Source organism: Cucumis sativus, chromosome 5 (genome assembly GCF_000004075.3).
Source record: "Cucumis sativus cultivar 9930 chromosome 5, Cucumber_9930_V3, whole genome shotgun sequence".
Classification (NCBI taxonomy): Eukaryota; Viridiplantae; Streptophyta; class Magnoliopsida; order Cucurbitales; family Cucurbitaceae; genus Cucumis; species Cucumis sativus.
In genome coordinates this window covers 19,336,955-19,361,713 of record NC_026659.2, presented here as the reverse complement: position 1 = coordinate 19,361,713, position 24,759 = coordinate 19,336,955, and the positions used below count along the sequence as shown (strand labels likewise).

The 24,759-nt window shown below is 31.6% G+C and overlaps 2 protein-coding genes across 6 annotated transcripts in view; both read right to left on the bottom strand.

Moving 5' to 3' along the window:
• The window catches only part of LOC101204362 (DNA-directed RNA polymerase V subunit 1), a 41,698-nt gene that overhangs the window by 11,422 nt on the left and 5,517 nt on the right, over positions 1–24,759 (bottom strand). Inside the window, exons 1-13 of one of the 5 annotated variants that reach the window (XM_031885154.1) lie at positions 13,193–13,363; positions 13,069–13,100; positions 12,012–12,098; positions 11,715–11,824; positions 10,647–10,773; positions 10,325–10,440; positions 8,524–8,577; positions 6,602–6,769; positions 6,157–6,315; positions 4,139–6,034; positions 3,664–3,839; positions 2,651–2,717; positions 2,436–2,554 (exon numbers count right to left, since the gene is read on the bottom strand). In XM_031885154.1, coding sequence (XP_031741014.1) covers positions 2,436–2,554; positions 2,651–2,717; positions 3,664–3,839; positions 4,139–6,034; positions 6,157–6,315; positions 6,602–6,769; positions 8,524–8,577; positions 10,325–10,440; positions 10,647–10,773; positions 11,715–11,798 — 2,966 coding nt within the window. In that variant the 5' untranslated portion in view covers positions 11,799–11,824; positions 12,012–12,098; positions 13,069–13,100; positions 13,193–13,363. Of the gene's footprint in view, positions 1–2,435; positions 2,555–2,650; positions 2,718–3,663; positions 3,840–4,138; positions 6,035–6,156; positions 6,316–6,601; positions 6,770–8,523; positions 8,578–10,324; positions 10,441–10,646; positions 10,774–11,714; positions 11,825–12,011; positions 12,101–13,068; positions 13,101–13,192; positions 13,364–15,232; positions 15,254–24,759 lie in introns of those variants that run through there. The other 4 variants (XM_031885151.1, XM_011656948.2, XM_031885152.1 and 1 more) reach the window with 4 other exon arrangements.
• LOC101210839 (two-component response regulator ORR10) lies at positions 21,728–22,962 on the bottom strand. The gene is made up of 3 exons (XM_004140242.3): positions 22,389–22,962; positions 22,224–22,301; positions 21,728–22,121 (listed from the first exon to the last, which is right to left on the bottom strand). The coding sequence occupies exons 1-3, from the start codon at positions 22,602–22,604 to the stop codon at positions 21,945–21,947; spliced, it is 471 nt and encodes a 156-aa protein (XP_004140290.1). The 5' UTR covers positions 22,605–22,962; the 3' UTR covers positions 21,728–21,944.

Genomic DNA, 24,759 nt, shown 5'->3' with positions numbered 1-24,759 from the left:
CACTGTTTCCTTCCTTTCTCTCTTGTGTGAAATTAAAGAGGAAAAGGGCTTGGACTGGTGGGCCTCCGAGGGAAAAATCGGGGTAGGATGTTTGAGTGTGGGTAGAAGAAGGTGCACTTCAGTTCAATTTTAACCAGACCAAACTGAAAAAATCAGTTGTTTTATCTGGATAAACAGCGAAGCTGAAGGATTTAAAGACTGATCCAAACTGGCTTGACCCAATTTCTAAGTTTTTGCAATTTCTTGCACACCCGTTGCCATCTTTTTTATATATATATCCACGAGTGTCCAGGCCATCTTACACCCACCTAGACTAATCTCACAGGACAACTTGCCTGACATTACAATGGGTGTTAAGGAAACTCATAAAAAATTAATTACTAGGGAGGTGGCCACCATGGACTGAACCTATAACCTCTTAGTTAGTTAATGAAACTATGTCTCCTTTTTTACCACTAGGTCAACCCACGACGGTTCACTCTACAACTCTCTAAGGTTCAACATAGAATAACTCAATGAAATCCTCCCTTCCAATGAATAACAATAACCTATGGCCTCATAAATACTAGTCAAAGTTGGACTAATGGTATAAGGCAGACAATTATCAACTTATCACCCACCAAATTCTACCATCTTCTAAGCAACTTTTGTTATAAAGGAGGATCCATTCAAAAGACTGTTTATCTTCCTTTACTTCTTTGACACGTGAAATATCCAACAGATTGCAAAACTAGTTTGAAGTCATGATGTTCTAAAATTTTGGTCTAAAAGAAAATCCATAGCCGGAATGGAGAGATTTGGTCCAAGACAGCCCTGGGAATGAAGTATGGGAATATAACCAAGAGGCGGAGCTAGGAGTAAAAGATAGGCTTGTTAGGAAGATGGCTTCACTAGTGGGTTCTTTTTGCTGTATTATTTGTCGGAAAGCAGAGGAAGACTTGGATCACCTTTTTGGGGGGTGTCAGTTTGCGAGATCTGTGTGGATTTCCTTCCTGCAGGAGTTCAATGTTCAGATTGTTGGCCAGATGAATGTTCAGCAACGATTGGGAAGTTTCTCCTCCATCCACCTTTCAATGAGAAAGGTTGTTTTATGTGCTTTCCTAGGGTGTGCTTAGTGATGTTTCATGCTTCGCTCTAGTTTCAGTTTCCAAGATTTTTTTGTAGTTATTCCCTATGTAACATTTTGCTTAGTCGGAAATCCTTTCTTTTGAGAGGGTGCTTGGGTTTTTTTTTATGCCCTCTCATTCTTTCATTTACATCAATGAAAGTTGTTGACTTTATAAAAAGAAAGAAAAAGAAAAAGGACACAGGTAGGATGACACCCATTTCTGAAAATGTAGGTCAATGACACAACAGGGACTCGTTATTTAAAAAAACATAATATTAAAATATCAAATCCATAATAATTTAGTTTTCTTTACAATAATATTTATCTAGAAAAGGAACGAAATTTAAATGAAAATTTACTTTAAAACTCAAATGGTCAAATAAGTTATTATTCACTAAAATCTAATAAAAACAAAAGCCCAGCCCACTAAAAGAAAGGCCAACCAGACCATTTTAAATTGAAAAAAAAAAAAAACCTAACCCTAAAAACTGTCATTTCTTTCCCCCCACCCCATGATTCTGCTGTTCTCCCTCCACATCAGCCACCTCATGATTGTTCGATCTCCTTTCCTTCACTGTCACCATTCTGATCATGGTCTGCCACTCTCTAACGTCATTGTGGATTTGAAAAGCTCGGGATTTTTTATGTATGTGTGTGTGTTTGAGGTGTGACCATCGTATGTCCAAAATTTGTATTCCAAAAAAGGGACACAGGAAAGGACTATACAAAAAAAAAGTCTTCCAATTGAGAAACCAAAAAACATAGGGTTTCAAAGCTATCTCCATCAGAAAAATACACATCATTTCAACAAATGTGGGCAATTCATTCAAGCACACTTAAAAGCCTATGAAACATGGACACGGATATGAGACACAGATACGACACAGACACGATGACACATTATATTTTTTTCAAATCTAGGACACGACACGTCCTTAAAATATTCAATTTTAAAAAATATATATCATTTTTATACTAAAGAAAATTCATGGTAAATGAAAGACTTAGTTTGATGTATTCTACCCTCAAAAGTTATTATTATTGTCATATAGGTGTCTTTTTAATCTACTCAACAAGTGTTCTATGCATGTCTAAAACATTTGCTGCACTAACAAGTGTTCAATAGGTGTCCACCAAGGGTTGAATTGTCTGAGACGTAGCGGACACGGACACGATAGCCAAACTAAAGTGTCCATGCTTCTTAGTGAAAAGCCTAGTTTGACAAAATTGTGAAGTTCAGTTCAATTGTGTCATGGGATCCAAAGTTGAATCAAACAAATTTTCAATTTATACGTGGCATACATATTAAATATGTACATAGCCAAACCTGATGGAGAATCGTAAAGCATGAGCAATTTTCTTCTTCTTCTTCTTGAAAGAACTCATAGTTTCTTGGCATCTTCGTAAAACCTCAGTCATGTCTATATTCAACTCTTTCAGGAGCATCTATTAAAGAAAGCTCTATTAACCAAGCAACATGTACAAAGTAAAAGCAGAACTCAATAATCAGAAAACAATAGTAAGGAAAATAAAAACCCGAACCCTGTTAAGATGCACATGACCAACAAGCCCTGGACCAAGCCCTGAGGGAGTCGGTTGTCTGTTATATCTGCAAAAAAGGAGCACGCGGGCAGAAATGTTTACATGAGGCATTAAAAGTTATTGAACTGTCTTCTTTTTTAAAAAGACATGTGTATATATATATGAAACCAAGCTTTCTTGAGAAAGATCAAAGTATACAATGGAATAAAAAGAAATAGGCCCAAAAACAAAGCAGCCCTCACGCTGAGGAACATAAAGGGGCTCAGGCTCCAATCCAAATGAATAATGCTAAACTTGACCTACCTTCTCTCTCATAATTTTCATTTGTAGACAAGAGACAAAGTAATGACTAGATAAGAACATAATAGTGTACTAGCAAAATTCATCCAATACCATTTTTTGTCAGAACAAGACAATTTTATTATTAGATAACATGGGGTTCCATCATAAAATCAATTGACCAACAAGTAGAGTAGCTCATCTAACTTATAAGAGTGTGAGGTTCCTTGGCTTCCAATGTGGAATCCTTGATCGTTATTAAAGTGGTCAAGTACAGGAAAAAAGTCTATATATATATATTATCCTAATGAAGAGCATTGTTCCCTTTTTCTAAGAAAAGATATATTATTCTCCACCTAGAAGCTTAAGACACATAGAACAACCACAGGCACAAACCAAATCAAATATAATATGACAGATAGCATTGTTTTTCTTTTTCAAAAAAAAAATAAAGGAAAGAAATGAAATGAAGCTTTTCATTGATAAAATGAAAAGAGACTGATGCTCTAAGTACAATAAAACCAAACTAAACTACAAAAAATACCAAAACGGATATAGAGAAAAGAAGATGTTTTGCTTTAGATGTCAACATGTTAACGGATAAATTTAATCCTTGAGGTATGTTGAACAAGTACGTTGAAATAAAACGCAATTTATCAGAATATAACAAATAAAACGTGCAATCATAAATAAAAGAAAAATGGGGAATAACAAGGTGTAAGAGAGGAACATACTCAATCATGAAATCCATTGCCGCATCTTTAAGGGTGACTTTCTTGAGATGACTTTTAACCACATACGCTGCATTTTCATTGCAATATTTTCTACCACAAGCACAATTATTCAGATATAATATCACCCGACGATCAATAGGTTCATTCTTAAAACTGACCTTGCAAAGAAGAATTTCCTGCCACAAGAAATGGTAAAACTCACCAACCATAAAGTATGTAAATGGTTTGAAAGTGCTACAGTGAGTACTTAAATCATGAAACCGCACAAATAGTATGAAAATTTGCGGCAGTGGAAGATAGTTGTATTTCAATTAAAAACATTAGTAATTTATCTCTTAATTACTTTTGTTATCCTTTCCTTTTATGATCAGTCTCCTTGGATCAATTTCTAAACTAACAAAAATGAAATAAACTTTTCATTTAAATGGACCAAAAAAAAATACTAATGGTCGATGGTATAGAAAATGACAATCACCTTCATCATATCCCATGATGAATTGCTGCTAGGAGTAGAATCAAGAACTGCCTTATAAGCAGGAGTCGACATGGCAGTAGCTGCTAAAACACCAACTGGTTCACCAGGAGGAAATAAACTATAAGGCTGCATCATTCCAGCCTTCATGCCATATTCAAGTTGAATGATGGAATTGCTACAAACGTTCCTCACAGTACCATCGTAACAGATGACAACATCACGAAGGATGGCCATCAAGTTTTTGAAAAGAGTTCCAGGTTCAGTAAGCCCTCTCGATGAACGAACCATTACCTCTCTTGTGGAAATTGAATGGACCATTTCCTCATACGGATCCAACCCATGGAAAAAACAGCCTTTGACCAAACCAAATTCAGCAGAAGGATAGTCAATTTTATCAGAAGAATATCTGTTATGAAACAAAGAGGCAACATCCTCAATCAATGACTTGGAATAAAACCTTCCCTTGTCAGAAAGCTGCAATCCAAGAAACCCAATTTGTTGAACCACTTTATTAATAGCAGACTCACTTTTAGAGTCAAATAACTTCCCTAATGAAGATAATTTTAAGATAAAGTTTGTAAATGGAACTTTGACCGATCGGAGGTGATTCTCTAACTGCAACTCAACCAGCTCATTGAATGTTGACCTTAACTGATACAGCAAAGGTGATAAAACTTGAATATTTTTTTGAAGAGCTTGTAAAAATGCCATGGGCATGGAATAATCATCCAAGCCGACGCTGAAACCTTCTGAAAATATATGTTCCATCAATAACGGCTGTAAAGAATCAAAAAATTTCAGAACCTCTTCAGGACCCTTCTGAAAAAAAATTGACGTCAAAATTTCATTAATTAATGATGGCATAGCATCTCTGTCAAAGTCAAATTTAAGAAAATTGCTATTCTTTATCAAGTAACTATCCCCATGGCAGTCAAAACTTGCAGGCAACACAGTTTGCAGTATCTGCAAAGCAGTCCAATGAAGACTTCCAGAACGAACTCCCAATAAGGCAGGAGGTGGCAGATATGAAGAAACAAACATGGCCAGTTGCTGTGCAGCAGCTTTGCCCAAGAAATATTTCCTGAACATCATCTTGAGAGACAACAATGAATCATTAGCCAACTGCAAATTCAAATTCCCACTGTGAGAGCTGAGCAGCTGTTTTTCCACAGAGAAAAGTCCCAACACCTCAGCTTTTGCTGCAATGGACTGAGGATAAAATAAATGAATACAGTCACCATCAAAATCCGCACTCAAGGGTCCACAAATTAGAGGGTTGATCTTGACTACATGATCATCGTGCAGATACACCCTCAGAGCTTGCAAAGAATGTTTATGAGTAGTTGGAGGCCGGTTAATGAAAACAATGTCTCCATCCATGATCCGCCGGTGAACTATTTGACCAGGTTTCAGATAAGTATGGCCCATTGAACCTTCACGAAGTGAATAGGCAGAAGAGCCATCTCTATAGGTCAAACATAACTTCTTATCTACCAGTTCCTGTAAATATCTTATGTTATGCACACTAACTCTCTCCTCGAATGTGATCCTTTGTGCAACTTCAAAAGGCACGCCAATTTCATTAACTAGTTTGTAAGCATCTCCAGTAATCACACTGCGAGAAGAGAAACCAGAGCCCTTTCGAATAAACAAAGTTCTCATTTTCTCAAGCCATGCTTTTGTGGAAGGATCATTTAACTCTTTATTAACACCAAATCGTGCATCTATGCCACGAGATGCCTTAACAGTTCCCCTAACTTGGAGATATTGATCGACAGCCAATTGCAAGTCATTAGCTTCTACTTCATGCGATTCAAAATTTGGAGCGCCAGACCTAGAACCTTTGATGATTTCCACTTGCTTAAGAATTTTCTTCAGCATTGAGACAGCTGGATCCTAGGTAACAACACAAAAGTAAATTATTAGTAAGATCTAGTAAGAAAACTATCAATAATAATATGTTGAAAAATTAAAAAGAAATCCTGCTGGAGGCCTCTGCCCCTAGACTGAGCTCTTACCGAAGACATGACAGTAACACCATCAGAAATTTCTGGTACGGACAAACAGTTGGGAGGAACTGGTAAATACTGCAAGATATATCCATCCTGAGGATAATAACCTCTACCAGCAAGCTTTTTTCTGGTCTCATTGGGAATTTTTTTCAGCATTTCCTTCACCTAACAATTTATCCCAAAGAACCAAATACAATTATTTCTCCATCAAGCAAGGGGGTTGGAGGAGAGTTAACTATCTTTTTTTTTTTTTTTTTGAAACGGAAACAAGCCTCTTCATTGATATAATGAGTAAGACTAAAGCTCGAAGTACAAAGAAACGAAATGAAATACATCTAAACAAAACGGAAAAAAAAAGGACCAAGCCCAGTTATCGACAGCCATATATAATTGAAAGGCAAGCTCAGTTATCAACATCTACAACTGAATTGGAGGGCAGTGAGTACTGAACCTCGCAAGGGAGCAGAGTCCGAGTGAAATTATCACCATAACGGAAACCATATCTTTCTAAAAAATCCCAAAATCTTTCTTGTAGTGAAGTCCTAGATGGTACTTTTAATTGTAAGTAACTAGCACCATCTGCTTTTTTTGCCTCTCGAATAGTAACTTGTGAAGCATCCTTCCAAAAAGAAAACGAAAATGATCAGTAGGTGAAATGAAGAGAACTCAAACTAAAATTTAAACAGCTAGTTAAAATCGAATTGCTATTATCAGAAAAACATGTCAAATTATATCGTAGGCTAGAAGAGTACATAGTTAAGTCTGAGCAATTCTAGACCTAGAGGACATTTCACTTTTTCTTTTTTCTTCTTTTTCTTAAATGAGAGATGGAACTTTTCACTGAAAAGATGAAAAGAGAGACTAGTGCTCAAAGGATACAAACTCCATGAAAAATTTAAAAGAAGAGAGAGATTCTGCCAACAATAACAATGATATGATTAAATTTTATTAAATTCTTAGTGGTAAACGTCCACACTTTTTTTGGGGGTGAGTGGGTAGGGGAGAAAAACAAATTATTTGATTCAAATAATGAGTTCGCACAGGAACTTCATCCAACAAACAAAAAGAGTGGATGTACAAAAATAGAAATGAGGTGTCCCCAACAAGCCAAATAAATAAATAAATAGCAGAGAACTCCCAATTGACATAAATTTCCATCAAACTGTAATCACAATTAGCAACAATAGTGAAAAGAAAATATGTTTCCGGAAATAACATTTTCATTGATGAAGTGGAAAGTTACAAGCAAGTTACAAAAGTCCCAGATGACAACGCCACAACTCAAGGATACAAAAGGCTACAGTTAGGATAAATCACAAGCGAGATACAAACAGTAAGCAATCTATGGCATAGATATTGATCTAGAAGTCAGAAAAACAGTTCACAGACGTCAAACACAAAGAATATATCTATTAGTCATGTATCTCACTATCGGTGACAGCTCCTGTAAATAAAATGGTTGGTCTCAGCTTCCGGAATGATTTCCAGGTGAAAGTGAATCCTATATATTGAAGATGGGAGGAAGATAATCTACAAATACCTGGAGGTAAAGATCAAAAACTTGATCCAGAGTACATAACACCGGGCACATATTACATAGGAAATTCCAAAAGTAAACAAGTTGCAAAATATTTTCCACATATCAGAACTCCTAAGTAATCAAACACCCTTATCCAGTTGACCTCCCTTCAACTCAATGAAAAGCTTTCAATTACTAAACTTCTACCAGATAACAATAGTTGCCATCCTTCTCATCAATGTCATCATTCAAGTTTTTGGTTACATAACTTCCCACAACAATAGTCATTCTCCTTTTTGTTATAACAATTTTTAAAGAGAAAAAAACTGATTGATCTCCATGTAATGAATGAAAAGAGACTAATGCTCAAAAGATACTACCTCCAAAAAGGAGCAAAGAGAATTGACTTCTCTTTTTTGTAGACTTATTTTTTGGATGCTCTAGATCATTCCTTCGTTTTTCTCAATTAAATGTTTGGTTTCTTACTAAAAACATTTGCTGCAAACAAACTTTCCTCCCATGCCTCAAGTCCTGATAAATCTTTCCTTTGAAATTTCAAAAACTCAAGGACATGGTTGAGACCACAACAATATATCAGGGGACAAATGCACGCTCTAAAATACTAGTCATCACAATAGAACCAGAAAAGGAAGGGGCAGTGGTACAAAGAAACAAATTTGCTAGAACCCATAATAGAGTGACACACATATAATAGAACCAAAACAAGCAAAGACCTCAAAAGCTCATAAAGATACCCTGAGAATGGCATTTTCTGTTTCTTTTCATTACATTAATGAATGGTTCTGAATCTTGTTCAGAAAAAAAGAGAAATAAAATTGAGAATGGGGCATTACCTCACAACATGAGGATAACAATCTTTCTGCAAAACCAATATTCTTTGAAGGAAACTGAAGAAAAAAAACAAACGTCCAATAAAAATCCAGGCTTAAAGGTCAACAATGAAAATAATAAAAATAAAACCATAGCATGACAAAATTATTATTTCTGGAAAGAGACTGCAAAAATTATTCAGGAACAAACAACTAAGAAAAGAACTCATAAAATAGTGGTTCAATGGCAGTAAAAATATATGATCACTCTTGAACATACCACCATAGTTGAACAGAAAATAAGAGAACAAAGTTAATGAAGTATAGTGAAGTCAAACAGAAGGGTATAAGGCAACAAAGATAAAATTTAGGTTATCACAAAACCTCCAAACACTCCAGGTTTGTGCGGTGCACTAATTCGAGATCAAAAACCTAAAAAGTTGATTCCCATGGGGTTTGTTGTGTAAAATCGAATGCTAGTCTGTGTTTGGAGTGCAGGGTTTGGTTGGCTAAATTACTGATGCCTTTGTTAAGTACATGGTTGAGTTGGGCTGAGTTTGGTTATTCTGATTTTTTTTAATGATGTTTTCTTAATCATATTTTTTTATCTGAATTTATTTCTAAATTACATATCCATATTTAGTTTGATCCTGTGTGAAACAACTGTCCCTACCATATTCAAATTGGAATTATAAGCTGTTTGATTTTTTTTACATCATCTTTTTTTAGAAACATTCAATCATAATTTCATTGATAATATGAAATAAACAAAGGGCAATAAATGCGGTGAGAGATTACATAACGCTATTCCACTGTGAAATAAGAGATTTAAAGTCATAATCACAAAAGAAGGGAGTGAATTTACACCAAGAAAGCAAAGTATAAAACATGTGATAAGAAAATTGAGTGAATGTCGTCTTTCTATCTTCAAATTTACGATGATTCCATTCGTTCCATATGAGCCAAAAGAAGGCTTTGATGATGAAGGTCCACAAAATCGTTTCTCATTCTTGATTGGATGGCCCATGAGAAGCAAATTCAACAGAATGAAAGGATCATTTGAGAATACCACTGATACTTGAACCAAGACAAAAATTTCTCCCAAAATGATTGTCCGAAGTCACAATAGACCAATAAGTGCATAATGGATTCACTACAGTATGGCAAAGAACACACAAATTCAGGTCAGACAAAATTGGGGCCTTTTTTCAGTACCATAGGGGTTGGATCATTCGAACCACAAACTTTGTAGTTGCTAATACGTAACAATGCACTTAAGCAAAATGGTGAGAGAAGTGAAGGGGCCCATCATGATTGAGAAAAATAGAGACAGAGATGGTGGACCCTACCAAATATTTGTAATTTCAAGAAAAACCTTGGATTTAAAGAGGGTATCCCATGGGTTTGGAGGTGGTTTGCAATTTGTACCCTTATTAAGCTGCATAATAAATGGATCTCTACAGGGAAGAACAACAATAGTTACATAGAACAGCAATAGTTACATAGAACAACAATAGTTACACAGAACAACATACGTTATACTCTTTAACTACATAACAAGAGGTCTGATAGTCTGATTAGAATACTTGTTGCTTTTAAGTCCAGTTTTTTTAATGATTTTTATTCTTTACTGTCAGCATATACGGTTCGGACTGCTTACGTTTTTTACCATACCAATTAAATAGGATTTGTGATCTAGACTGTATACATATACCATATAGATACATTAACTGGTCTGCTCATCTTTTTGCCAAAACTTGGACATCCAGGCATTAATCTTCAATAAAACGGATGTACAAATCCATGAAAAGAAAGTTTTACATACCTTGGTTTTTTTCATTTTTAAGCACTTCAAACACAGCAAGCTTAGCATCTTCTTCAATTCAGTAATGTGATTGGGATGATAAATGGGGATTGGTAATTCAATATATCCAAAATGGCCTGAAAGGTGGAAGATAAAGACAACCTGTCAAGTCGTCTTCATGAATAGACTAACTCATATTTTCACACGTGGGTTTCTTTTTTGTAACTTTTTGGTGTGTAGGGATATCTCATCTCCCCCTTTTCCTATTCTTCCCCTTCTGTATTCTCCTTATGATAATGAACATTATGTAAAACATTAAAAATCTAAAAAAAAAAATCAATACCTTCACACTTCCCAGGTTCAGAAGTACCACATGATTCACATTTTCCAAATTCAATTGGCAGACCAAGAAATGGATTTGACAGCTGACTCGCATGGGTAATAGGGCAGTCACTGATAGCTGCAATACACTACCAAAAATAAAAATAAATAAATAAACGGACAGCAGATACTGATGAAAGGGAGGGGGGGATGGATGTTGGAACCACTGCATAAGGAATTTTCTTTGACGAATTCTTAAAATACCTATTCAATGACACGTGACCCAGAAACAGATAAAAAAATTAATCATCTACTAAATCAAAAGGGACAGGAGAGAGAGAGAGAGAGCATCCCACAACAAACAAAGCAAACAAAATAACTATAAGAAAGTACTCCATCAATTAAGAATAAGAAACAAAGAACTACAATAACTGCATACCAAAGGGAGACAGAGGTATTTTATTGATAAAATCAACAACTTTTATTGAGAAAAAAATGAAAGAATACAAAGGAGGGAGATATTGAGCATAGCTATAGACCAAATCTCCCCCATGACCTCTTCTAATCTCCTAAAAACCTCCTTTCCTTTACAGTAAACGTATTTCATTGATATGTGAAATATTACAAAGAAAGGGGAGGACACAGCCTTCCAGCCACCAAAATAGTTCATCCACCATTCAGACAGTCAGAACGTAGCAAAAGCACCAGGGTTCACATCCTATAGGGCTTGACCGCATATGCCTCTCATTAGGAAGTCATTGTCCTCAAATGAAGCTGTTGAAAGCTCTCATGGACCATTACTCCAACTAATAGAAGATTTCTTAAAATGATGACTAATCATATCCAAAATTCCTGTGAAACACTAATATTGGTGACAGAGACAAGCAAATAATTTAAATCTCTTTTAACTTATGATTGGGAAGGCCATGCACCCTTGATAGCAACAAAAGCACTGAAGGGTTGCACAAACAGTGTTTTTCCCTTTCTTTATAAGGAAATAGTTGGGAAGATAACATTAGATAATATAAGTGATGTTATTAATATTAAGCATCAATTTGAAGGTCAATGAAGCTTAACAGCTTCTACTTACAATTTCTTGGCCATTGGCCAATGAAAATCTTATTCCCACTATTTCTGCATCTAAAATAGATGAGCAAGAGGGTGCCTCCTCCATCCTTTAACAGTAACTTTTTTATAATGCTGCAAAGTAAAACAAACAAAAAAAGAAAAAAAAACAATGTTAGATCTGAATGGTTACAGCATAATGGAAATTAAAAGAATAAAAATTGCAAGAATTTTCCATCCACTTGTAGTAAAGAGAAAAGAAAAAGGCAGCCAGATTAAAGGAAAAGCAATATAAGTTTTCAATGCAAGTAATGAAAGTTACTTGTTTTCAGTATAGCCACAAGCTGAGATGGTTTCCTCCTCTTCCTCCACCTCCTTTTTTTTCCCTTCTTCTTTTTTTTTTTTTTTTCTGAAAAAAAAAAACCATGTTAAAAAGAAAATACCATATATTAGTAATGTAAATGGAAAATTATTAAAACAAGTGAAAATGGTCAGTGTCAGTGAGAAGTTTAGCCCCGGAGCTTTCAGGTCAATTATATGAGCACGGTGCATGATATTTTCATGATACATAACTTTTAGCATCTGTAGAAAGTGCAGGAGGAATTGAAACATAAAGACTAGCAAGAGCCCAATAAAAGAAGCTCTAAGATGCTTATAGCTGAGTTTATAATAGAAGACATTTCAAAAAAATAAAATGACACTGTCTGTAAATGTATCAGAAACCTTTGGTAGAGTTTGCCTCTCATTTCAAGGGTGGTTGCACACATGCATGCATTTAAAAGAATGTAGCAATCATGAGCAGAATAAGAACCTTACACTTTGAGCATTATAATTGTTACATACAAAAGACAAACAAAGTCAACTGAGAATGAGGCAGACAGAGATAAAGTCCATTTATTTCTTTCTTCAATCATTTTCTCTCCTTTTTCTTTTCCTCTTGCCAAAGGCCATAGTCCAAGACTCCAATTCATGTTCTTCTACTTTCCCAGCAACTAAGTACCAACGAAAAAAAGCATGCAAAGGCGCAGGGAAAGTATACTGAGAGCAACAATCATAAACCCAAAACCTCTCGAAGATGTGAGAATTGTTTCTTTGGACTACTTTTTGATAGAGAAAAAAGAGAAACCCCAGCTCGAATTCCAAGCAAAAAATGAGAAAAACAAAAGGGAAGAAAGCAAACAAGTAGTCCAACATTATGAACCCTGAAATCCCTCGGGACAAACAATTCAAATAATCACAGACAACAGGAGTTGACTCGTCCAGTTATCCAAGACAGCCCCAACAGAAAACTTAATCGCCCTCCTCCGCTCCAAATTCGCTGACACCCACAAAAATCAAACACCCAGAAACGAAAAAGAAACAAAGAAGGGAAAATGTACCTGAATGGAAGAACTCGAAGGAGTTCAAAACCCTACAAGTAAACCCCCAAATGCGAAATGAAAGACCTTGTAGCAGTACCACAAAAGGGTACAGAAAGAAATGGTTTTAGTGAGAGTTGTGTACCTTTACGAAGAATACAATGGCGTTTGAGGACGCCCAGTACCTAGCTTCGCTCGCCTGCTCCTTTTCTTTTTCACAGTCTCTTCTCTTCTCTCCCCAGCAGGCTCTTCTTACATTTCTTATTTGCACTCACTCTTAAGAATTCGTTCCGCCATAGCCCCCACTACCAAATTAATTACACTTTTCTTTTCTTTTACTTTTTGTCACTTTTAGTTTTAGACTTTAGCCCCATTTCATTTTGAAATTTAGCCTTGCTTTTTGTTTTGGGGTAAGTTTCTATATTTGTGTTTTCACTCATGGATGTTATGTGAAATTTTTCACCGCTCCATATCATTTTTCTCTCAATACAAACATAACTCATCTTGCATGGTTTACTTTAAAGTTAGAGATTCGATCAAAGTATATATATCGTCATTGAAAATAGCTTATAGAAATTTGAAACAATCCATATTGGTCACCTACTTATTAGGTGGGTACATATAAACTCGTAAACTAATGGGTATTGAAAAATGAATAAAAAGTTTTATAATTGTTCAAGACGTCTCAATTTCCAATGACTTCTCTACTTTCCATTTAGTTTATGGATATTTTAAATGACAATAACTATATTTGTTGATCTCATTTAGCTTTCTAGGTCCTTCTCAATTTTGTTCATAAATGTCTCGATTTTACCTTTACTGTATTCAAATTAGGTTTTTGAAAAAGAAAATATACGTTGAATCTTATTAACAAAAAATTGTCATTCAATTATTACTTTAATTTTTTATAAATGTAAAAAAACAAAATATTTGTATGGTTTAATTTGCTTCTTCTCTTTAATAAAATAATGAGCGCACATCAAAATCCTAATTTACATAGTGGTAAATGATGTGCACACATCAAAATCCTAATTTTGTCATGTCGCGCTCAATCTCTAAAACTTGTTGGTTTTTTGGTTCATATTCGTTTTTTGGCAATAAAATTGGCTAGAAAATGTTAAAAGCTAGATTTTTTACTATTTCTCATCTACCTTGATCTTTATAAATGATTGAATTTTTTTTGAATTTACAACATTCATTCTTTGAAAGAGATCTAATATAATACGTTCAAAAATAAAAAGTCGAAATAACATTGATTCTACGTTATCCTCACCCTAGATTGGGATTACCCTTGGAAATGGTTGATCTAGAAAGCCTTAGAGAGTGAGGTTTAGATTTGAGAAATTTGCTTCACTATTTGTCCAACACTTTCATTTCATTATTTGTTGTTTTTCTTCTTTCTTTACTCTCACTAGTTTAATATTTGTAACTCATGAATTTTGTATTGATGAAATCTATTCATTTTTCTTCCGTTATGGGTTAATTTTATAAGGGATTTAGTTATATTGATACCCAAGACAATATGGCTTGAATTAATACTAACGCATCAAAGCGCATAATCATTCTCTTCATTTCCTTTGTATAGTACGTTGTTTCTTGTTAAGTTAAGCTAACCATTTACTTTAGTATTTTAGTGAAGTACTAATGTTAAGAATTAAGAAATATGGGACTAAGATTAAATATCAGTAGATTTTTTTGTCCACATTGGAGCAATGTCGACTTGATCCAGTTGCATAACTTAAAGCACATAGTCTGCATGTTGAAACTTGACTGTTTATTCCTATTGTCATCTACGACTTACTTTAATATTCAGACTTTCAGCACTCAACCAAAGATTCACACTTATTTCCACTTGTTACCATCCTACCAAAAACTTACACTAATTTCCACTTGTTGCACCATTTTTTGTATTGTTAATACTGTTTAAGAAAGAGTTGAGTTGCATTATTTAGTGTCTTGAGATTACAATACTTGGAATAGTGTCGAGTTTACTACCTTTTGACAATGTGTGCTTGAACCAAATCACATTAACTTGAATTTCCATCACTTATATACATCTGATCGATCAAATTTTATGCATCGAGTACCTTTCAAGTACATGTTGACGAGTTTGATCTAAATTGTTGAAAAGCTTGTTCTTAAAGTTTCAATTATTAAAGTTTTTAATTAAGAAGATTTCAAATACTTTTTTTAGAAAAATAAAAACAAAAATAAATCAAATATACAACCTTTTTGGCCGTAATTAAATCTTGTTTGTTGTGGTTTTAAATATTTGCTTTTTCATATTAATCAATTATTTGTGTATATTGGTATTTTACGATTTAATATTTATCAATGGACTAATTTCAAATATAGCAAAATGAATCAAATATTTACAAAAATATAGCAAAATATTACCGTTTATCCACAATAGACCAAAATAAAATACTATATATCATGATAGATACAGATAATAGTCTAGCTATCACATGTAGATTGTGATATTTTTGTTGTGTTTGTAAATATTTTAAAAAAATTTGTCATTTTAAATAATTTTGTTTTATTAACCGATAACTTAAAAAATAAAGAGAATTTCCTTTCTCATTATTCTGATTTTGATTTTGATTTTTTTTTTCTTTTTGCCATTTTACACAATGAAACCATATTTTGTTGTCCATCTTGTCCGCTTTTTCGATCTTCTATGATGGATTTATACTTTTTGTTAACAAAAAGTACAAGACCTTTTGATTTTTAGGTACATACAAGTCCTTTTGATTTTTAGGTACATACAAGTGTCAGTTGGATCAAGCGTTAGATGATTATTTAGACTAATTTTGATTTTTTACTATTTGCGTTAGATGATTATTTAGACTAATTTTGATTTTTTACTATTTGCGTTAGATGATTATGTTAAAGTTTCATTTTGAGAAATAGTAAGATGCTAAGAAAAGATAGCAAAATGAATTTTGGTTAACTATTACTATTTCTTATACTACAGAAAAAGATGTTGCCAAATATAGCAAATGAAAAAAAAAATTACGAATATATAAAAAAGTTATCATTATCCGTCAACGATAGTTCGTAATAGACATTAATAGACTACTATTATCATTGATGTCATTGCAAGAAAATACCAATAATGAAATAAAATCTATATTATCAAACTCTACTACTACAAGGGCATAATGCCAATGGAAAGTTCGAGTCGATCCACACAAAAGCACAAGTTATAGCTTTGTTAAGCTAGTTCTTTAGTTTTAACAAAGGACTTGGGGTTGTGTGTGGATAGAGATGGATGTCTTAAAATAAAAGGCAACAAGTAATTGTAACAAAGGATCAGAAAATCTAGTTTTAAAGCAAGAGAGGTTCCTAACTAATTTTGATCAGATTTTTCTTGATTAGACATGCATTCAATCTATGCACCCACAACCACTTACTCAACATAACCAAACTTAGGTCCTCAATATGACTTCCAATAGCTTCAAATCAATTTCAAACAACAATTAACATTATAAAATGGACTATTTGCTTGAAATATACAATTATGATCATTTAAACACATTAAACACAAGTAAAGATAGATTAAAGGTTTAAAAGTAGCTATTTCTAGATATATTAGTTATCTATCAGTAATATATAGATAACGATACATGTGTATAAGAGCTCTATAATTGATAGACTACTTTCATTTACATTGTATTTGAGAATGGTATGATTGAAAGACTAGAAAGGTTTACACTAGATACCATCAACAATCGAAATGAATGATCAAATGGAATATAAGCCCCAACTAGTGTGAACTTTTGTTTCATGCACCATAAAATTAATCTTTAATTACTCAATCATAGAGCCATACCAAAAATATAAAATTAAACTAGTGGACAGATAGTTGTTTGTAGAAATACATACTTTTCTATCTAAAATAATAAAATTCATAATCATAATAAAAAAGTGGCCATTTTAAAAATAACAAAATAAAATAAAATATTTAAGTTATAATGATAGTCTTCTATCACTCTAACATATGTATGACCATGAGTGATAGAATTTGCCATAAATCGTAAATATTTTGTAAAATTTGTTATTTTTAAAAATTATCCTAATAAAAAATGACATTTTTAAAAATAACAAAATAATTAAACTATTTAGAAAGTATAACAAAATTGATTTGGAAATTTCTATAGTCTATTTATTTATTTATTTTTGCTATATTTTATAAATTGTTTGAATGTTTTGTTATCTACAAAAAAAAAAAAAAGTTTCCCTAAAAAATTATGATTATTATCTAAAATAATAAAAATGGAGAAGAATGCGCTAATTTGTCTAATTGTTTGAACCGACTCGACTGAAAACATATTACAGAATCAAATCCTTCTTCTAAGAACAACAAAACTATTTGATAAGTTATAGTTTTTCAATTTAGAAACATTGGTGATTGTTATAAAATTTGATATAGATATATATATTTAATATTTCTCTTTTTTTTATATATATATATAAATACAATAGCAATATAATATATTTTCTTTAATAAGTAATCCTGGATATTAACTAAGAATAAACAAATAACAATGGTTGAATTGGAATTTGAAATTATAAGAAACGATAAATATTGAGAATCTCATACCAAAGAACAAAAATACAAACAACAGCTACTTAGATTTGAATGAATTAGTAGATGAATTGCATGGTGTTGGATCAAGAAGATGTACACCAATTTAGAATTCCTACCATTCTTCTTCTTCTTTTTTGTGTGGCATATGAGCTCAACACTCATTTACAATTTTGACTAATTGGGCTTCAAAACCCAATTACTAATGGGCTTTCAGCTTGTCTGCTTCTAAATACAATTCTTATATCACTCCAAACAATCTATCATATCATTTGAATTTCATTTAGTATAACAAACCTAAAAATAGCAAAACTGGTGGTTACTTAATTTTTTGAATTTTCTTTTACCCGTTTATACTTTTAATTATGATAATACTTGTTTTCAAATACAATTTAGTAGCCAAATAATACAGATACAGTCTATTTATAAACTAATTTTAAAAAATATTAACTAATTTGGACTACCAAGATTTCTCCGTATCCCAAAATACATGTCTATAATTCATAACAAATTTTTGGAATTTTAATATTCAAATCAAATCAATTAATATTTATTTATTTAATTCATAAAACTTATGTTTAATAAATATTTTCCCTAAAAAATTGTTAAAAGATTTTCAACTATTCATCTTAATTCAAATATTGTAAAATGTAATGCCTAAAATAATGACAATCACCCGTCCACTATTTTCGAAGGATTTATATTTCAAATTATTTTTAAAAATTTATTAGATAATACATAGTTATTTTAATTTATATTTTAAATTATACACTTATATTGATTGATTTTTATTAAAAAAAAATAATTTATTGTGTCTCTCTAATTGAAGAAATGTATTTTGCAAACAAGGTTTAAATTTAGTAAATGTTAACTAAATTTGCTATTTTGTTGCTAGATTTAGGTTAATAGCTATTTTCAAATTTGTTATATTTTAAACCATTTATTAAATAACACATAATATATCACTTTTAATAAAAATTTGAATTTAAATTTTAATATATATTTTTAATAACATTTTGAATTTAAATTTTAAAATTTAATTATGACTCAATGACATTTTTGCAATTATTTGAATCTTCTTTTAAATTTGATCAGAGAAAAGAAAAGAAATAGATTGAGAGAGGCAGCCGACAAGAGATAAACACAATGTGAAAAATATTTTTTTTTTTATTGCAAACAAGAGAGAATAGATCAAATGAATCTCGAATGTATGAAAAACTCACTGATTTGAGTTGACGAACTCATCGATGCGTATCTTGCATATAAATTTTGAATTCTATGGTATAAGTTCATGATTTCATCTTTATTATAATATCAACAATGCTCCCTTTTTTAACTTGAAACTTTTGGCTATGGTTGTTCGATAGGTGTAAAGTCAAACCCTTTGATTGAATGTTTCTCAATTTTGCAATTATCCATTTCAAATAAATTGCATCTTTTAGACATTGAAATAGATTTTAAATTTTGGAGACATGAGGTTGAGCTTTTTATTAATGGGTAGGTATTATTTCAATTACAATGTATTCTGGGTTTAGGTAAATAATTATACTTTTTATATTGGATTGAGGCATTTGAGAAATTATTTCATTTATTTATTTTTCTAATTTTTATGTTTTGGTATTATAGCAATTTAAAATTACTTCTGCTATTTTTCTAAAATAAAACTCATAGTTTACTGTTGTTTCTAACGGTGGATATAACTGTTTTAGTCCAACAAAAGCATGAGAGGCTCTACTTAAACTTAGAGAGGCCCAAATGAAATATGGTCTCACTTTTGGAAACCAAATATTTTCGCCCTACACATCAAGCCGAATCAGCCTCCAATCCTCTCCTCACTGCTCGCTCTTCATCTTAAGTTTTACGTTTTTTCTCCTTCCACCATTTTTCTCTTTTCAAGTTGGATGGGTTGCTAGGGTTAATGGATTCTAGTAACCGAACAAAAGAAAATTTGCAAAGAAAACACTCACTCAAAAATTAATTGAAAGAATTTGAAAGTTGGGCAGAATCGGAGAAGAGAAGTCTCAAAGGAAGAAAGAAAAGAAAGCAATCGGCCAAAACCTTGAAATGACAGCGAAGTGGATGTTGAAGCGAAACAGAAGTAAAAAGCCGGTGAGTGGTTGGTCATTTTGGTAATTTCATATCTCCGCGACGTAAGCACAAGGTTATCCATAATATATATTAAATTTAATTTTAATGTATTGTTTATTCAAACTTTATCTTTTTCTACAATATTTTATAAAAAATATATTATTCGTTATTCATTCTTTTTTTATGCAAATTTTAAATTGACATATTTTACGTTACAAAAAATCATGCGGAAATAGTCGGTCCTTCTTTATTGCTATAAATTTCGTGAATGTTATTGAAACATAGTGAAACGTCAATATATTTTTTTAACATATTTATTATATAGTGTCTGGTGCCTCCTATATAAAATTTTTGTATCTGTCTCTTACGGTCAAAGTTATAAAGTAAATTCGTATAATGTGTACCTACACTTTCATTTATTCCGAATAATATATATTTTAAAGTTCTATTGGATAATCAATAAGTTTTTTTAGTTAAACATGTTTTTTTTCTCTATTTCATATAATGATAGAATGATTTGGATTTTATTGAGTATAATGGTTAAATTATTTGCTTAAATTCTAAAAAAAAATATTTACAAGCTATTGTTATTTAGTTTTTAAAATTTAGCTTAGTTTTCTAAATCTTAAACAAAAAAAATCTAAGATTAAAAAGTAGAGTTTATAGACTTAATTTCAAAATAGAAAAAACATACTAGTTACTGAACTCAACCTTAATTTTTTATTTTCAATTTAAATATTAAGCCAAATAAACCACTATTTCTCTTCTAAATTTATGGCTTTGTACATAAGAAAACAGAATTTCAAATTTATTTTTCTTTTTTTAAGTTTGGTCAAGAATTCACTGTTATTTTAGAAGAAAATAACATATATGGAATGTATCTTTTACTTTTTATTTTTCATCACATCCCACATTTGTATTCACAAAATCCACAAAATGAGAAGAAAAATAAAGAAGAGTTTAATTTTAAGTTGAAATATTATTTTAGTCACTACAAATTTATTCAATTTCAACTTATATACTTTTTTAATTGTTGAGTTTTAACTTTTAATAAATCTTAAACTTACTCACACATATATACTAGTTTATTGTTTTTTACTTATATCTTATTTTTCAATATTTTTACTATTAACTTTGAAAATGTATTATTTAAGTAATTTTAGAAAAAAAACTAATATTGACCGAGTAAATTTAAAATTTATTAAAAATAGGAAAATAAAATTAGACCGATAAAAAAAATATATAAATTAAGATTTAAATTAAACAAGTTTGAAGACGAAAATGTTAATTTTGGCCATGTTTTTATATTCTCAAGTTTCTAGAAAGGGTAAATAAGTAAATATAGCATGAGTGTGACCAATAATTTCTTCCATAAAAAAAAATCGCAATAATTATTTGTTGAATATGAACATTTTTTAAACCTAATGTATTAAGTCAGAAACAAAAAGAGGAAAGGGCCAAAATTATCAATTAGCTTCTCAAGTGGGCATCTAAATGTAATTTCCTCAACTTGGAAAAGGAAAAATGAAAAAACAAACAAACAAAAAGAATCAAATTCAAATGTGATTATTTAACAACATTTGGAATCATATCTGCTTTCTAAATCTCTTTCGAAATTTGATTCTTATTTTTTTAATAAAATCAAATCATACACTCCAACCCAAATGAGGAAAATATGAAAAAAAAAAGAAGAGAGAGAAGAATATATGCAATATCTTTATATAAAACAATTGTATATAAATTTTTTTTAAAAAAACAACTCACCAATTACAAAATTTTCATTTTTTTTTCTTAAAATACTTAGGGGACAACCAAATTTGTAAATATTCTTAGAAACAGGTCACCAATCATATCAAGATCTCTAAATTATATGTTTAATTCCATGGATTACTTATTTTCGTTGTACCATCAATCCACCATTTTACAATGATTCTCCATAATTTTTTGGTTTCATCTCCAACAAAAATAAAATTAAACTAAAGAGTATATGAAAAAGAAAAATAAAATTGAAAAAGAATTTATTTTTTGAAAAAATGATTTCATTGAATTAGAAGGCAAAATTGAAAAGTAGATTTGTACATTGGGTTAGTTTCCCAAGAAAATGTGTGTGTAGAACTCTAGAAGTCAGTTTTGGGGGTCTAATTCTTTACAGGATTTCTAAAATAAAAAATAAATAAAAATTAGTTGTTGAAGAAATTCTTGTTCTTCTTTTTCTTCGTCAATTGTTTGTGGATTTTTCTTTAATCAAATGAGGTCTCAATTTCCTGACATCAGATAATTGAACTGGTTTGAGGAAGAATTCTTCAGCTCCTTCTTCCAAGCATCTGTTGATTCTTGAAGGAACATTCTCAGATGACATAATCACAACCGGTATGTCTTTAAGAGATTTCGATTCCTGCAAAATTAATTACAGAGCATCCAATTATTAGTAACCGATTGATTAGATGATTCAGATTTCGCAATGGAGAAAAGAGGAAATTGAAAAATTAGGGCAAACCTTGATTTTTCTAAGGAGTTCGTAGCCACTCATTCCAGGCATGCTGTAATCCGTGATGATTAAATTTACATCCACTTCCTGAAAACAGAATTCAAGTTAGAGAAAGAAAGAAAGAAAAAGAGTAGAATGGTGAGAAATGGAGTGAAGGGAATGAAGGGAACGTACTTGATGATGATGGTTCTGATCAGGAGCGATTTTGGAGTCCGTTTGCTGATCGTGATGTTGAACAAGACCGAGAAATTCCAAGGCCTTAGTTCCAGAATCAACAGCAGTAACATGATAGGAAGAGGTTTTGAGGAGGCGTTCGATCAATTTGCGATCGATGAAGCTATCATCAACAGCAAGAACATGGAAAGGGGTGGATTCAACAGCAACAACCATAGCTAATAGCTGAAAAATAGGTAAGAATGAAAGAGAGAGGATGAATTGGAGAAGAAGAAGAAGAAGAGGGATTGAATTTGAGGAAGGAGAGGAGGAATTGAAGGAGTTTTTATATGTAAGGAAGATTGAAAATGTTGAAAAGTGACAGTTGGAAAGTGAGATCCGACAGATTTGATTCGGAATCGAGAGGATCTTCAAGGTTGATTTGGTTTAGACGGGAGGAGTATTGACCAAATAATAATAATAAAAAAGAAAGAAAATGGATTTGGAGGAGCAGCCCCTAAGGGTAAAGGCCGAGTGCCGGTGGCTGCTTCTTGTTTTCTTTGTGGTCGTAGTACTATACCATACGCTCCCTCCCATCTTTCATTCGTTTTTACTTTCTCACCAAACTTCCTTTTTCTTTTCTTTTCAATTTATTATTATTTGACTTATTCATCTATTTCTTTATCATTCTATTTTGACGTCTTATTATTATTATTTTTTTTCTTTTGGGGGGAAATCTCTTTTTCTTCTCTACAATTTTCGATTCTGGATGATGTATTCTAAGTTTTAAAATTTCATACGTTTAGGTTTTCAGTTTCATTTTGACTTTTATGTTTATTCAAATTTTAAAACTCTTCTAAAGTCACAAAAATTGGTTTCTGAGGACTGATTTTTAAAAACCCCACATCCGTCTTAAACTACTTACTCAAATTTTGTAGATTTCTTGCAACCCAGATCAAGAACGTAAATACAAAATATTTGCATAAAAAAAAGTGTAAACATAACAAAATATATCAAAATTTGTCAACGGTAGAAGTTGAAAATATTAGTCAATCATTGATAGACTATAAGAATCAATGATAGAAATATATTATCGATAAAATTTGCTATATTTGCCATTTTTTAAAAAAAATGTTACAATATACTTAATTATTATTCATAAATTGCTACCTATTATAATTATCTAATAAATTATGGAATAAATATCTCGCTTTTGATGATGATATCTGCGAATACTATTGAACACGATATTTTTTCCTCTCGATATGTCATTCACGAGGGAATGAAATAGTTTTATCATTGTCTATTAGTAACAAGTGATAGAAATCTATCACAAACTCTAAATTTAAATTTGAATAAGTTGAAGAGTAAGAACTAGTCCAACATCAATTAGTTTTAGTTGAATAGAAAAAAGAGAAGAGAGAGAAAGAATCAACAAAATAGAAAAACAAACAAAGGATATCAATCCACAAACAAGAAGTGGTGAAAAGAAGGATAAAGAAATCCACGATGAGAAGTATTCTTTGGTTTGGTATTTGTGTAGATAGTTTACAAAATTTTGGTATGTATAAATATCTCTTTCTAACAACTACTTTTGGTTATTTAAAAAGGCGTGTACTCTTTGGTATTATAGTTCCGTTGGATTCTAGTAGTTGGCATAGTTCTTAGATATCACGACTTCATTTCTTAGAAATTACAATATTATTTTACTTTATTTATTTTTATTTGCAATAAATGGTACTCAATCTCAAAAATATTTTTTTTGTTTTACCCATTCTTTTCACATCAATTCTCATTTCAATCCATTCTAACTTTTTTTCCTAAAATCAATTTCAAATTTTAAATGATCTTTTTCTTTTGACAAACCCTAATAAATATAAGTAAAACTCATATTCATCCTTATCAGTTTCACACAAAGAGAGAAATTTAATCAAGAATAATAATAATCTCATGGAGAAAGTGAAACTGTAAATACGATTGCTAAATTATAAACCACTTTATCATGCATAACTCAAGCTCACAATTCTCAATAGCTCATCAAAACGAATAAGCCTCGATAGAAATGATCTCACCAAAACAAAAAGGAGAAGTTCAAATAATAAAAACACTTTCTCCATTAAATCAAATCCAACAAGGCTCACCGATAAATTTTCTAATAAGGTGAAGACCATATGAAATTGCCAACACCTCACGAGTTTTAGCAAGAAAAGACTCTGAGCAACTACAACATATCCTGAGTATCATAGACTGTCCCACCAAGCCCAATACTCTATAAAGCACAAACACATGTATTAATATGCGATATGAATACGATCAAATATGACAATTAATTACATAAAAATACTTAATATAATCTTTCAAGAATAAAAGAATTTGAGTTTATAGAAGGTTT